The sequence below is a fragment of the Rhinolophus sinicus genome, chromosome 5 (genome assembly GCF_057876585.1).
Source record: "Rhinolophus sinicus isolate RSI-liver-muscle chromosome 5, RSI-T2T, whole genome shotgun sequence".
Lineage (NCBI taxonomy): Eukaryota > Metazoa > Chordata > Mammalia > Chiroptera > Rhinolophidae > Rhinolophus > Rhinolophus sinicus.
In genome coordinates, this window is record NC_142505.1 from 40,173,031 (window position 1) to 40,188,877 (window position 15,847).

At 51.4% G+C, this 15,847-nt stretch overlaps 1 protein-coding gene across 2 annotated transcripts in view; it reads left to right on the plus strand.

The window, feature by feature from the left end:
* The window catches only part of SLC6A6 (solute carrier family 6 member 6), an 82,179-nt gene that overhangs the window by 51,124 nt on the left and 15,208 nt on the right, over positions 1-15,847 (plus strand). For both annotated transcript variants that reach the window (XM_019747061.3, XM_019747066.3), the window contains exons 6-10: positions 2,241-2,373; positions 8,703-8,837; positions 9,982-10,085; positions 10,215-10,339; positions 14,089-14,201. In XM_019747061.3, the coding sequence (XP_019602620.1) occupies positions 2,241-2,373; positions 8,703-8,837; positions 9,982-10,085; positions 10,215-10,339; positions 14,089-14,201 (610 nt within the window). The remainder of the gene's footprint in view (positions 1-2,240; positions 2,374-8,702; positions 8,838-9,981; positions 10,086-10,214; positions 10,340-14,088; positions 14,202-15,847) is intronic.

Consider the following 15,847-nt stretch of genomic DNA (forward strand, 5'->3'; position numbering starts at 1 on the left):
ATGCTGCCCATTCACAGGGAAGCCTTGGGCCGCTGCCCAGCATGCCCTGGGCCTTCATTGAAGGTGCCGAGCTCTAGAGGCCGCACGGGGAAGGCCTTTTTGTTCTATAGCTGCTGCAGCCGCCAGAGCCACGTGCTTGGCAGGGCCCCAGCTGGGATGCAGTTGGCAGCCAGCCCTGCCTTATGGGGATGTCCATATCCCCCTGCCTGAGGCTCCAGATGACCCTGGCCCATACCATAGCAGGGACTGGAGAGATTCTTTTTAAAGTATTGGCTCTATTTTCTCTGAATCAGAGGGGCAGTTAGGTGGAGTCCAGAGGACACTGACTTTTGGAGCAAGACGGGTCTGGGTGTAGGGTGACAGCTCTGTCCCCTGCTGTCTGTGTGTCCGTGGGCAGTTGGATCCTCCAAGCCTCGTTTTCCCCATTTGTAAAATGGGACAGATGACTTCTAGTCATTTGAGATCAGATGAGATAAATTGAAAAGGTGTTGGTATTATCAAGATCACACACTGTCCTAGGTGCCAGTGGGGAGCCCATTGATGTTGGGGTGACCAGCAAGAAAAAAAACAAAGCTGCCCCTCCTTAAGGTTGTTAGTGGAAATATTTCATGAATTGGTCCAGAGTGACATGCCAACTTAACTATTCACTCCAGTTGAGTTCATTCATTCATTCATTCATTCTCTCAACTGGTATTTATTGAGGCTTTATTATGTGCCATGTGCTGTTCACACAGCAGTGAACCAAAGAAAGGCCTTGTTTGAATGCCAGTTGAGATGGGAATCTTGGATTTATTCAAGGTCCTCATGTTGAAGCTTCAATGGACAAAAAAAGAGACGCAATGAAACAGTGTCCTGGCCCAGTGGGCATTGCAAGTCCTGGAGCCCTGGCCACAGGGAACATTTGAGAGCCAGACGTAGTCTGGAAGGCTGTCCCAGTAGCATCTGGGCAGGAGCTGTTCATGTTTTACAGAAGAAGAAACTGAGGCACAAAGTCACACTCCCCTCTCTGCTCACAAGTGTGGCCTTCACATAGGAAGGCCGTACTCTTGAGCAGAGGGGAGTGTGACTTTGTGCCTCAGAAAGGAGCTGACTTTCATTAGAAGGAAACCCAGCTTCTCCCAGAGCAGCACCGTCACCCTGTGGTCTGCGGCCTGGAGATTCATTGGGCAAGTGCCTCCGGTGGACTGGTGTGCAGGGCTGACATCCCTTTGCTTGGTGTGGCTACCCTTGGTCACTGACGCAGCAGTCAGAGCCCTGGGACAATGGGGACAGCTTCTGGGCATTAGGTTGCACTGTCTTCTCAGCTGTCAGCTCCCTGTGCAGCCTTGTCCTGGCTTCAGATGGCTTCGGCCCCTCAGGAGTGTGTCTGTGAGTAGGTGCTTATGTGCGTCAGCAAGGTTCTTGGACTGCAAAGCCCCAGGCTGTGCCATGTGATGCTGGGCAGGCTTGGTGGCTGCCCCATGCTGAGTGTCCTTCAAATGGTCTACCTGCCTCCTTCTGAGACATTCATAACCCTGGAGGGGAAGGGGGAAACCAGCACTGCTTGGTTGCCAGGAGCTGCTCTGGGCCTCTCACATCCTGACAGGAATAGCTGCTAGGTTTCTCGAGGGTTGGCTGCAACCCCAAACCCTCTAGTTAGTACTTGCAGGTTTTCTCCTAACAACAGTCAGTGGAAGGAGGTAGATGGGTGTTTTACAGCTACGGATAGAACACTGCCCCCTTGAGGCTTATATTTTAGTGAGCTCCGGATAAGAAACGGGTGACTGAAATAAGAGGCATGGGACATGTTGGGGAACGGTAGCTATTCCCATTTTATAGATGAGGAGGCGGGAATCTGAGAGGTTGGGTAACTGGTCCAAAGCCAGTGATTACACAGTGGAGCCGAGTTTGAACCCAGGGAAGAGGGTCTGCTGACAAACAATCACATAGGAACCCATTTTACAGATGAGGAAACTGAGGCTTAAGGATTTACTTAACTTGCCTGAGGCCAGGCTGGGCTGAACCCAGGTTCGCCTGATTTAGGAGTCTGAATTTATCCCCTGGTTGACTTCCCTACAACTCTGTGACACTGGGGTTAACTGTTTCCTGAGATCAGTGAGGATTCCAGGGCCAGGAGAGGACATGTGATTCATGCAAATGCAACACCTGAGCCAGGATTTGAACCCCTGATGGAGTCCAAGCCTCGGCTCCCTCTGCCCTGGGGCTGGGCCCCACTTACTTGTGGCTCTGTTTGCTTCAAGGCGCAACGTGCTGAGCTTGTCTTCTGGAATTGACGACCCCGGCTCACTGAAGTGGGACCTTGCTCTCTGCCTCCTTTTCGTCTGGCTGGTCTGTTTCTTCTGCATCTGGAAGGGCGTCAAGTCCACAGGGAAAGTGAGTATTGCTTCTGTCCCTCCCCTGTCCGATGGAGATTGGCCCTCAGCAAAGAGCACCTCCTGCCCCACAGGCCTTCCTGCCCGAAACTGGCCCTGACCTAGGAGGAGATGTGGGCTGATAAGCCAATCCTCCGAAAGCAAGTAAAGCCCTGGTTTGTAGCATTTCCCCATTTTATGATGTAAAGATTCCCACCATGTCTGATTTCAAGTTTATTGATGGTTTAACAGCCAGTTTGCAGAATTCCCGATAATTGAACGGTCAGCTCTCTCAAGCCTGCACAAGCTCCCATATACCACTGGTTCCCATATCGACGTGTTGGCAGTAGTGCAGATGTTAGCAGATAAACAATGTTGGGGTCGTAACCAACAAGTGAGCTGGTAATGAGTGTCTCGGCAACTCTGTGCATTACCAGTTCTTACCCGACAACATGGTCCCTTGCCTCGCAAAGTGTGACTAGGAGCATCCACCCCCTGGGGGCTTGTTAGACACGCAGACCCGTGGGCCCGCCCGGAGACCTACAGTATCAGAAGCTGCATTTGAAGTAGCCCGAGATAATTCAAGTGCACACAGGTTTGAGAAGCACTGACGTGGACTTTTGCTCAGTCAAATTCACGGCATTATCTTACCACCAACATTTTAGCTGGTAACTGCGGCGTTGCTTCTTACGGAAAACTTTCACTGATGATTAAGTCATTTGCTCATAACCAAGACGTTAGTTGTTAACCAAAGTGTTAGCCGTAACTCAAATATTTACTGCTGATTCATATGTTTTAAGATGACTAGGATGTTAGCCATTAACCAAGGCGGAAGCTGATAATTAAAATGTTAGCTTATAATTAAGGTTTAAGATATATTGGCACTAATGAAAATGTTAGCCCACAACTCAAATGTTCTGTGTTAACAATTAAAGTTGAACAATTACCTGCGAGGCAAGACCCTGACTGATCTCAGGATCGCTCCAGTGACAAAGTCAGTGCAGATGAGTCTGCTGTCACAGGTGTGAGCCTGAGCCCAAGGCACTAAGCCAGAGTAAAGGTGTTGGCTTGATCTGCCTTGATGTGTCCCCTGATGTATCGTTTCCCCCTGTCATTTGCATCTTGATAGCGGGACAATCTCTAAGATTAAAAACTCCAAAGGTCAAAAGAGTACGTTAAAGTGACAGTTGAGGCACAGCAATGGGTGGTGGTGAAGCCATTTGGAGAAGGGGCCTTGTGTGCACCCGAATTTAGAATTAAGAATCATATTCTCCTCGGCTGAAAAGCCCCTTAGGTAAAATCGTGGATCTGAACAGATCGCAGCAGTTACCTGCTGGGCGAGGTCTGGGACCCCACGGTTACAGAGGCAGAATGGGGCTGATGCTAGAGTGGGGGCCTGTGCGCCCATGCCCTCTGCCTGTTTCTCAGGGCAGAACCACGCGGTGATCCTAAACCCGATATGGAAAGGAAGCAGGCCTGGTTTTAGAAATCTCCACACGCACACCTCCAGGTTACACCATCCCCCCTAGGACCGGCAGGAAGAGGGCAGCTTGAGTTATTTCCACAGCTCCCTGGAGCTCATCCACCTGTGTTATTCCATTTCATTACCACCTCTCTTTTGACGATGAGGGGACTGAGCTGGGAGAGGTGAAGTGACTTGTCCAAGGTCACTCCCTCACCTCTGAGCCTCAGTTTGCTCATCTAGAAAATGGATGGCAGTGAAGGTTAAAACAAGGTGGGTTCAGCACCCAGCACAATGCTTGGCACAGACTGTGCAGTAAATGCCAATCCCTTCCTCACCGTGCCTGCGTTTCCCCACATAGACATGAGTCTCTCAAGAAGTTTCTATGGAGCACTGGTCCCGAGCAATGCTGGAGCTGTGATCACTTACTTAGACACTCATATGTATTTTGAGCCTCTTGATTTGCCAGGTACTGTTGTAAGATGGGGCTGAGGGATGTGTGGGGATCAGGAAAACAGACAAAAATCCCTGCGGTCCAAGAACTGACAGATTCATTGGTTAATGTGTAATAAGGTGAATGTGTATAATATATAGGAGTAAGATGGTGACAAAAGCTATGGGAAAGAATAATGCAGCAAAGGAGAACGGGGAATGGTAGGTGCAATGTTAAGTAGAGTGGCTGGCAAGGTTCTCTGAGAAGGTGACTTTGGGCAAAGATCTGAAGAAAGTGAGGGGATGAGCCATGTGGATATCTGGAGGAGAAAAAAATTCCAGGGCGAGAGAACAGCTAGTGCAAAGGCCCTGAGGTGTGTCTCACCCAGACCCTTGAGGAGCCTCCAGTCTGATGGAGGAGGCTGATATCTACCAGGAACAGTGAGCAATGTTTGAGACACAATGAAGGAGGCAGGAGAATAGAATCAGCACAAAAAGTAGAGGGTTCCAGGCTACAGCTGTGGCCAGTTGAAGACGTGACTTGCCAAAGGTCCCCCAAGCCTGCCCCTAGAGACAACCTTCTCCTCAGGCGGCTCCAGGCCCCTGAGGGGCAGGCGTGGTTCCCAGAACAATAGCAGGGCCTGGGCCAGCCCAAAGAAGCCAAGACAAACACAGGCTGGAGCTCGGTCTGCCTGCCTGCCTGCCTGCCCACCCACTTCTAGCCATGGCTTCCAGCCTTAGCCGCAGATTAGATTCACGGCCACTGTGGTTTAGGAAGGTGACAGAAGTCCAGACGCTCACACAGGAAGTACAGCCCTGAGGACCCAAAGGGGATGTAGCATAAACATGTGCTGAGGCTGCGCCTCTCTATTGCCAGTCTCTAGGGCAGCTCTTCTGTTCAGAGCTTAGCAATAAAGCGGGGGTGGCAGTCAGAGCCAGACAGCTCTGCCCCACTCCAAGCTGCATGACTTTGGACGAGTGAGCGCCTTTCCCTCTCTGAGCCTCATTTTCCCCTTGTGTGTAATGAGTTAGCAATGCCACTTCCCCCACCCTCCCACACACGGGGGTGCAGTGAGGACCCCCGTGGGCAGCGACCCAGGCCTGCCCCCTCAATGGAAGCTCATGGCAGCAGGAGACTAGCCTATGTCCCTCCTGTTTCATGGTCTACCTTCTCCCCACTGCCCCTAGAGAATGAGGAAGAGTTGTCCTTGCAAGTTTCCAGAGCAATTGGGCCACAGGGCACTTGGGTCGAGGGCTCAGAGGAGCCACAGAGCTTTGCCAGCAAGAATGGAAAACTACTATGTCCTGTGGCAAGGCCTGCTGGGCCACCGCCAGAGGCCCACTGGTGGCGGCTGGCATCAGCCTTTCCCACAAGGATCCCGGGGGAGTCATGGAAAAGTTGACAGAATGGCTCTCAGGGGCTTGTCCTCAGAGCAGCAAATTCTGCAAAACAAGGGTGGCTTTGCAAAGAGGCAGCCGAGGAGAGAGACTGTGACCAGGTGGGGGGCTGTCCTATTCTGGATTTAGGGAAGAACGCAGTAACACCCACAAGATACCAGACCCTGGAACGAGCTGGCCTAGATCAAGTCCCACCTCTGCCACCTATTAGATCTGTAACCCCAAGAAGCTGATGTCACCTCTCTGAGCCTCAGTGTCCTCATCAGTAAATGCAGGTCACAATAGCACCTACCTCTTCAAGTTGTGAGGATTCAATGAGTTAACACGTATAACGCGCTAGTGTACTGCCTGGCGCACAGTGAGTGCCACATTAAGTGCTTGTTAAACAAATTAAATATAGAAAAACAAGGGAAGCCACCCCCATCCCCCGGTGGTGTCCTGTGTCCTTGACACAAAGCCTTCTGGCCACAGCCTAGTTGTCCAGCCCAGTGGGGCCCAGCCGGCTTTGAAGTAGCTGTTCTCTAGGGATGGCCTGCTGTCAGCAGCTATTGTTCAGCAGCCCCGGGTGTGGCCCACGCTGGGCCCAGAGGTGGGAACTGGTCAGGGGTCCTGTCCACAGGAAGGGAGGAGCAGCCTGTGGGGGCACTCTGGTTTTCTTCTTTCACCCTTTCTGGGGCTTCCTGCCTTGCCCCCACCCTCCACGTCTGCCTTGTCCTTGGGAAATGGTGAGGGTTCTCTGCCTTAAGAGAAGAAAAGAAGAGGGAAACTGAGGCCCTGAGGGAGAAAAGGCATCCAGGGAGGGTGTGGCAGAGGCAGAGTCGGCCCACCGCCTTAATGCATCATTAGGAGAGTACTCTCCGCTGAGGTTTCTTGAGGGTCATTACGTTACTGAGCATATCCAGCATTGAGCGAGGGTAAGCACTCATTTCCTCCCAAGCCACCTAGCTGGGATCCGGCAAAGGCTGCAAAGGAACCCTAGTCTGGGCAACCCCCAGCTGACCCTCTTGGCCACCCCACCAGCCCTGCCTGGAGGGAACCTTAGAGCTCGTCTGGTCTGAGCCTCCCACTTCACAGGTGGGAAAATGAAGCACAGAGAGGGAGGGACAAGTAACTTGCTCAAGGTCGTGCAGTAAGCCAGTCCTGAGCTGTCAGGAACTGCAGCCTCCCTCTGATCTTTGGGAGGATTGAATAAACGGCCAGATGTGGAAGGGCTTCTTCCTGCCCTGTTCTGTCACCCGAGGGCAGGCTCTGGGCATGTCCCTGCTCTGCCACGTGAGTGCTGTGTGACCTATGTGGGCACGCCATGCATGCTTTCTGGGCCTTCGTTTCCTTGCCTTCAAGATGGGGATAATAATAAAACCTACCTCAAAGAGTTAGGGAAGGACCAACGATGTATAGAAGTTACTGCATTTGGAATAGCACCAGGCACACAGTAAGTGCTCAATAAATGCTGGTTGGTGGTATTGCCTGAGGGCAGCTGAGCCAGGCAGGCCTTGAGAGCTTCCTTCTTGCCCTTTTCCAAAGCCCCTTCCTAGTTATTTACACTCAGGGATGGTGGCCGCCTAAGAATTCTGCTCCATTGAGGGTTCTTATGCCAGCCAGGTGAGGTCCGGGGTTCTGTCATCCTCTGTCAGTGTCTGTTCCCTCCCCAGACCCCAGCAGTGCCCTGCGGTACTCTGGTGCTGCCTTCTCCCACACACCATGAACACATTCCTCTCACTCTCAGTGTTAGTCTCCTCGCCTGTAAAATGGGTGTGTTGGCTGTGCAGTGGCTCTTCTCCACTCCCTCGGTCCCCCAGGCCCTCAGAGGAAGCCAGGGGCTCTGTGAGCCAGTCTTACGGCTCTGGGTGCAGATCCTGGGCTCTGCAGATGACCTGGGCAGGTCTGAGCCCTGCTGAACCTCGGTTCCTCTATCAACAGGCGACCAGCGCACCAGTTTTACGGGCTCTGTAAACATGACAAGGGTTTGTGCTCAGCCAGTGCCCTGCTGGAAGTATCAGGATTTCACCATCTATCCAGCCATGCACCTTTGAGCTCCTTCTAGGCATAAATTCTGTCTGGAATCTTCTCATGGTGGAGAAAAAGATGGGAAAATCCATTCACGATAACTGAGGCCACAGGATGTTTGGAGACCTGTGCTTTCAGGACAGGAGAAGGGGAGAGAAAGTAGGGCAAGCCCTTGGGGATGGAAAGACCCAGCCCGGGTCGTCTGTGATGCCCACCTTGCATTGACCTTGGTCTGTCTGGGACATGCTATGTGACTCAGAGAAGACTATGGGTCTCCCAGAGCCCCAAGGAAGTCGAGGGCCTTCCCCATCCTGACTGTGAGAGACTTTAGAGGCCTGATTTCCTTCCCAGAAGTTCCTGTGTGCTTCCTGCAAAATCACAAAGTCAGTAACAGGTCCTATTTCTTGAGCGCCTAAGTGTCAGGAAGGCACTCTTTTGATGGTGTTAGACGCATCATCCTATTTAATCCTCACCTCCCCTCTTGATGAGGGCCGTCTATGACTCTTCATCTCCATTTTCCACATGAGGCCAACAGGCCCAGAGATCGCAGCATGATGACCAAGGTCACACTGCAAATGAGGGGATAGAGGTGAGATTTGAACCCACACTTACCTGATTGTTAACCATGAGTCATACTAATAGTTGTAATGTTAGCTAATATGAACTAAGTGCCATGTGCCAACCACTGGACTAAGTTAAGCCTTTTTGTATATACATTTGATAGTTTACTCTCTTATTTTGCATTTTCCACCTCTACCCGCTGGAATGTCAGTGCCATGAGAGCAGGGATTTTTTTTCTGTCTTTTGTCTACCACTGTATTTCCAGGGCCTCGATATTTAGTAAATATTTATAGGAGTTTTTAAATTGAATCTCAGTAAATCTCTGAGGTAGGTACTTACACCCAGATTATAGGTGAGGCAGCTGTGGCCCAGAGAGGTTAAGCAACATGCCCAAGGTCACACAGCAAGTGAAATGGCAAGCTCGGCTCCAGAACCCCAACCTTGGAAAGGATGCTCAAATTTAACAGCTGAATCCCTCTTGTCCTTCGCAGGTCGTCTATTTCACAGCTACTTTCCCATTTGCTATGCTCCTGGTGCTGCTGGTTCGTGGACTGACGCTGCCTGGTGCAGGCGCAGGCATCAAGTTCTATCTGTACCCTGACATCAGCCGCCTCGAGGACCCACAGGTACTGTGGGGCAGTCTGTCCTCCCTCCTACCCAGGGCTGTGGTTCTTGGGTATACAAATCTAGCTGGGCATCAGCGCCTAGTACTTTTCCACTGGGCTGTGGTGGATCATTCACAATGCTCGTGGGCTCTTCCAGCTGTGTGTGTATCTTTTTGTGTCGAGGACTCCTGAGGCAGGCCAATTATAGAATCTTCTTTAGGCACTGCGCCAGGGAAGAGTCTTTTTCTGAGCTAGTCTCTCCTTGCACCTGGCCTCTGCCCGCAGCAGCTGAGAGGGCTGCATCACGGGGGTGGGAGAGCTGCTGGCTTCCTTGGCCCTGGATGGAATTCAGAGTTGGTGACCTCTGGGCAGGTCAAGGGACCAGTACTGAATGTCCACCTCTTGGCACTCAGCCGCTTGACCACAGAGGGTTGAAGAAAACCCTGGGAGATTTTATTGGGCGTTTAAGGAATTTTTTTGTCCCCAGAATTCTCAGCCTTCAGGTTGCTTACTGCTTTGGGTCTCCTCCCCACTGTCTTCTTGTCCTCGACAGGAGGCAGGTGGGAGGGGGCTTGGCCAGCGTCAGAGGACAGCTGAGATGGCAGCTTCATGGCCATTAGGATCTGCCTGATAAAGGTTCTGGGGAGAAGCTTTGCCTGTATAAACCATTAGGGAATTCCTCCCCTTTCCAACTTAGTGTCCCCAGATGATAGCAATTATAGTAATGACACCAGCCTTGACTTACAGGCTTACCAGTGGCACTGGGTTAAATCTTTGTTCTTTGAACCCTTAAAATAGCTCTGTGGGGGCAGGGTCGTGGATCCCATTTTACAGATGTGAAAACTGAGGCTCCGGGAGTCATATTTACTTGCCCACAATGATTCCATAGTTGGAATCCAGACCCATCAGCTTCAAAACCCATCCTCTAATCCTGATACTGAGTGACTGTGGGGTTTCTTCAACTTCTGGGGTTCCTTACAGCTCAGTGTTATCTTGAAAGGCACTTTGGTTTTCAGCACAGACACTCCAATTGCAATCAAGAATCTGCACACTTTGAGGTGCAGTCCTCGGTGGCCAGGTGGCCAGGAACCCATGCTACCTCCTCCAGGAAGCCAGCTCTAACGCCTCCTCTCTCTCCTTGCCACCCACCCCCACACCCTGATAGGTATGGATCGATGCTGGGACCCAGATATTCTTCTCCTATGCCATCTGCCTCGGGGCCATGACCTCACTGGGGAGCTACAACAAGTACAAGTACAACTCGTACAGGCAAGTGTTGCGCCGGCGGGCCTGGTGGACCTTAGAAATGATGATGTTTAAAGAAAAAAGAGAAGAAGTAGGGAGCGTGGCTTCCTTGTGTTGTGAATTAACTTGCTCCCTGACATATGTGTAACTTAGGGACTGTATGCTGCTGGGATGCCTGAACAGTGGTACCAGTTTTGTGTCTGGCTTCGCAATTTTTTCCATCCTGGGCTTCATGGCACAAGAGCAAGGGGTGGACATTGCTGATGTGGCTGAGTCAGGTATGGTGGTATCGGTGGCAGTGGTGGTGGGCACTGCCACCTAGTGTGTAAGATGAGTACTGCAGGCATGAAGCCAGACCCCAGGGGCTTTGGAGGGGGGGGACAAGCCTGGTTTCCAAAATGGACCCCCCCCACCAAGATGTCCCCCAAGTATCAAAGAATACAAAGGCTAAATTTTAAACACTTGCATTACAATTTGGCCCAAGGGGCGGCAGAAACATGGGTTTGGTTAAGTTGGGAAATATTTAGCTACTTTGGTGTGGTTTTCCTCCCTCCCCCTCCTTCTCCAGCAAACACCTGGTTTCCTAAACAGAAACCACTTTCCTAACTCCGGAAGTCAGCCACCAATCGATATTCCATCACCACCTTCTCAGCTTTGGTTTCTGTATTTTGCACTTTGCTCCCAGCACGCTCCCTCTAAGTGAACCCATTCATTTATTCCACTGATGTTTATTGATTTATTGAGTCTCTACCCTGTGTCAGGCACCACCGTAGGCTCTGGGTGGGGGAGAGACAGTGGGCATGGCAGGCCGCCTCTGGAGATGGCGACAGATCTGATTTGGGGGTAGGGTGTGGGGACACCATCACCCTCCTAGGGTGTGGGCCCCGTTGGCAGGGTGCTCCTCCCGAGGACGCCTGGAAGTAGAGGAAAGAGTCTTAGAAACACAGACTCGGTGAAAGCCTGGGATCTTAGGCTGAGATTCTGCGGCTCCAGCAGGATGGTTCCAGAACCTGAGAATGATGAGGTCTTTAGTTGCTAGAATCCTAGAGCCTCAGAACTGCAATATCTCAGGGACCTAAATTCTAGGACTTGCCATGATGCGCTAAGTCCTAGACCTTCAGCTTTAAAACTGCAGTGGCTCAGACATGGGAATGAGAACCTTAGGCTCCCAGGACCTGTAAACTCCACCTTTCTGGCTTCCCTGCCCTTCCCCAGTCCTGCCCAATTCACTTGGAGGGTGGTTGTCAGTTGCCTGGAAGATTTTGTTCTTTTACACACCTCCCTCCACTCTGCCTGACCTCCTAATTACCCACATTTCTGTGGGGCCATTTGGAGGCAGGTGGTCGTCCTGGGCTGAGAGGCCTCAAGCCCCAAGGAGCACGTAAGGTCCTGACTCCAGCGACCAGCACAGGCCAGGGTCAGGCACAGCTGGCATCCCTGCCAAGGTGTTACCCTTGCCCATAGGTCCCTAGAATGGGGTCAGAACTGTGCATTCAGATGTCTGCTCCACAGATGAGACCAACGGCCTGAGAGCAAGGAACTTGCTCGGGCTCATTAGGGTCAGAGTCGGGGTTTCTGGGTCAGGGCTCCTCTGACCTGAGGATGTTCCGCCTCCTGATGCCCCACCCCACCCTGAGCACATGTGATAACCTCTGGTACTTCCTGTGTGAGAACACGTCTGTGCTCCTCTAACCTCTCTGAGCCCCTGCGGTCCTGTTTTCCTCCTCACTTGGCACAGATGCTGGCAGGTGCCATCCTCACAACCCCAATGTGCAGGACAAGGTGGCAAGTTCATGCCTCTGCCCCACGCATTTCTCCACTGAGCCTGGTCCCCGCGCAGACCTTTAGACATAGTTTTCCTTCCCTGAGAGTCCTCGCAGGCATGCCTGAGCCTGAGGACAGAAAGTAATGCCAGAAGTATCCACACCCACCTGGGAGTTGGCAGTTAGAGTGGTGAAGGGAGACAGTTCACACCACCTTTGAAGATGGCTATTTTCAAACCCATTCGGCCGGCAAACCGATTCTGATTGATTGGGAATCGCCAGGAGAATGGAGTGAACTTGGCGGTGGGCGCTATGTATGGACATATAAGATAGCTCTTTGTCTCTGGACAACTAGGTATTTTTATGTGTATGTATATATTGTCAACCTAAGTTGTTTTCTTCCTCCCGTCCACTTCAAAGACCTTGGCGTTTATTCCCCACGGTGATGTCTGAACAGCTGACACATCAAGGGTGATTATTTCTCTAATAAGCTTTTAACAAGCACCATATTGAGCCAAGCGCATTTGAACAAGATCATTATTTAGCCGAATAGAGAGGCGCGTTCTCTGCTAACGAGAGGCTTGCAGAGGTGCTCGGAGCGGCCGCGTTATTTCTCATGGACTTCTCTCTAGAGTTCATCATGCGCTTTTAGAGAAAGGCACTCAGACCCTCTACCAAAGGCTGGCTTGAGAAAGGCAAAACTGAAATACAGAAACGAGCACGTTGAGAACCTTCACAGGCCCCGGCGGGTGGGGGGTGGGGGGGCCCCATTTTACATCTGTCTCACAGTTGGCTGGACTTGACTCCTCATGCAGAGCTGATGTGTGGGGGGGCCAGGGGACCCCAGCCTAGGTGGAACTGTGGCTTCCTAGTCCACTTGGACTTTGGGGTTTGTACAAGCACCCCATCCACCACTTCTGGAGTTTTCTAGCCACCTGAGGATGCTCCGTCATGGTCAGGTTTTCCTCAGGTCAAGTGGACTCTAAGCCATAAAAGGACTTGCCCTTGACCGCCACATTTGTGTTCAACTCCGTGCGATGTGGTTCCTGGATCCAATTTATTTCAAAGGATTTTTTTTGTGTTTTTTTTTTTCATTCTTAAACCATTCATTTGGTTCTGATATCTGCTTTAAATAGCCTGCCTCCAGCCCTTTTTGTTTTACATTTCTTGACCTTTTTCTTTTTTTTTTTTTAAGTTGTGGGTTGTACTTTATTTTTTCAGCTCAGGCCCTGTAGGCCTCCTTTCTTTTGCTGCTCCCGACTGTCTCTTGGACCCACCGGTCTCAGTTACAAATCAATTCTTCCTCCTGGCAGAAAGGGGGCAGGCTGGAGACGGGGGAGACATTTATTTCTCTGTCTTCAGGATGTTTCTAGTCAGAGTCCCCGAGCTGATGGGACTCCCGTCTCTGTCTCCCCAAACCCTGCCTCCGGATTCTGTCCGAGTCCCCTCTGGAGAAACCAGAGCCCTTTTCTAGGGAAGTGGTGTCAGCATCTGAGAATCTGAACACAAGAAGGCTCCTGGGGAGTCATTTATGGTAACTTGCCCCTAACTTCTCAGATGGGGAAACTGAGGCCCTGTAAGGGCAGGTGGTGATGTAAAGAAGAGCTGGAGGAGATGGTAGGATGAGAACTTGAATGTAGGCTGTGGGTCTCCCAGGCCTGGGGTCTTCACCCCGCACATGCCTCTGTTCAGCTTGGGGCCTTGGCTCTGATGTTGTTCAGGTGGGTGCGCAGAGAGAGGCACCTGAAAGAGACATTTGCCCTGTACGGCATGGTTCTCTATTCAGTTTTCTTTCCACTCATGCAGTGTTTTAATAGGAACTTCTTTACAAACAGGGGATTTAGCAGTCAGATACCCAGAACCTTCCCTCTGCTTCCTTCCAGCAAATGTTGGGGTGGTTGCTCTGGTTTTGGCGGGGAGTGGCTCCTTTTCCAAGCCGGCAGACAGAGTCCAGGCTCAGTCCCATTTCCCACCCCAATAACCAACGTCCATCCTGCTTCTGGTGTGTGAGGAGGCCACTTGCGCTGCTGCTTAGGAGACAGATGCTAAAACGGGGCCCCGCCTGAGCCCCGGTGCGTCCTACCCAAAAGTGAGACAGACCTGGTCTCTCCCACCAGGCAAGAATTCAGGCCTGGCTCTCCCTGCATTTTGGGTTTGGGAGACTCGCGTCAGGCCCAGGTGTCTTTGTATGAGCTCCGGTGCTCTGGGTGCTCAGCCACTGATGCATCTCCCCCTCTGTCCCTTCCCATTTCTCTTCCCTTTAGGTCCTGGCCTGGCCTTCATTGCCTATCCAAAAGCTGTGACAATGATGCCGCTGCCCACGTTTTGGTCCATTCTTTTTTTTATTATGCTTCTCTTGCTTGGACTGGATAGCCAGGTATGTATAGATCAAGGGACTGGGCCCAGGGTGGGACTGTTCATGGAGAAATCGGTTCTAGAAAAGCCTCCTTTTTTATGCTGTCTGTGAGGTCATTACACCCTCCTTACCTTCACAGCAGCCTTGCAATAGCTTTAGCTATCGAGGGTTCCTCCAGGACCCAGGAGTGGAAAAGGTGTCAGGGCAGGAGAAAGACATCTACCTCAAAGTGCAAGTCTGTGACCTCAGCAAGGTGAAATGGACAACCAAGGGGTATGGTTAAAATGAAGCCATAGATGGAAAATAAAAGGGCAAGATCGAAACAGAAATGATTCTTTCCTATGGAGTGTCTGGGCAGGGTCCAGGAGTGACACGACACACGGGCAATTTGGGGAAGGAACCAAGATCTCTCCTTCAGGCACGAGGTGGTCACTGCCTGGGCCAGCATTGAGAGTCCTAAGTGCGGCCAGAGAAGCCTAAACCACACTCTGTTCTGTGATTCCTGGAGCATGTGAGTAGGAGAGCTTGTTCCCATAGTAAAACTGAGATCTTCCAGTGCTTCCTAAACAGTTAAGCACTAGGGAGGCTGGCTCAAACCTGCCCTGTCCTCTGGCCATCCTGGCTTCTGCCCTCCTGAGACAGGACTCCACTAAGGCTATTTTCTCCACTTCTTAAACTCCATGTCCCATCCCTCTAGGGCTCAGGCCTCTACTGGGTGTTCAGTGAGAGCCAGCCAGGGGCAGCATCTGGCTTTGGAGTAACACAGTTCCAAGCTCTCCATCCTTTGTGTGACACTGGGCACGTTTCCTCCCCCTCTGAGCCTCAGTTTCCTCATCTGATAAATGGGTATGATTATGCCTCCATTGCCTTGTGTGAAGCACTAGGCACAGTGCCTGGTACAGAGAATTCAGTGGTGCTTGGAGGATGATAGTGTGAGCTCTCGGTCACCTGTCCCTGGAGATACGTGTAATATGTGTATTTTCACTGGGGCCTTTTCAGGACAACAGTTTCCAGTACAGGCATGACTCCAGAAGTGGGGAGTTATGGTGTGCAGGGCAGGCTGGTCATGTGCCCAGGCCTGTTAGGGCCCTGCCTGTGGTGCCACCCAGGGGCCAGCATCTGAGGTCAGTCACTGAAAGCAGGTATTTTGTAGCCTCGTGTGTGGTCTAGGGGTATGACTGCCCCAGGGATAGTCGTTAGTCACCTGAGACCCAGTGAGAGGGGGGGCCTGTGACAGTTCAGGAAAGGACTTTGCCACCTGCCCCGAGAGCAGCAGCTTGGAAGCCAGTGCCCAGGGCCAGTGCCCAGGGACTCAGAACCAGAGAGGAGAATAGTCTTAGAAGGTCAGACAAAGGAGAGGAGGTGGTCTCCCAGCAAGACAAGAACAGAGTGAAGGATTTGGCAGAAACGAGACCAGGATTAGCAGAGAAGACAGAATGAAAACATTTGGGAGACTGAAAACAAAATACTTACACAGTTGTTGATGGGCTTGAGCTGTGTGAACAGCAGGAGGACTCCATTAATCATTCCTAGTTAATGAGTTTGGCTTTTGGAGGTCCCAAGCAAATGGCTTTTATAACTTCTTCCAGACCTCTAAGTGAAAGCAAACAACAACAACAGAGAGAGATTAATAAATGATGAAACCTGACATCTCCATGGGTCCAAGA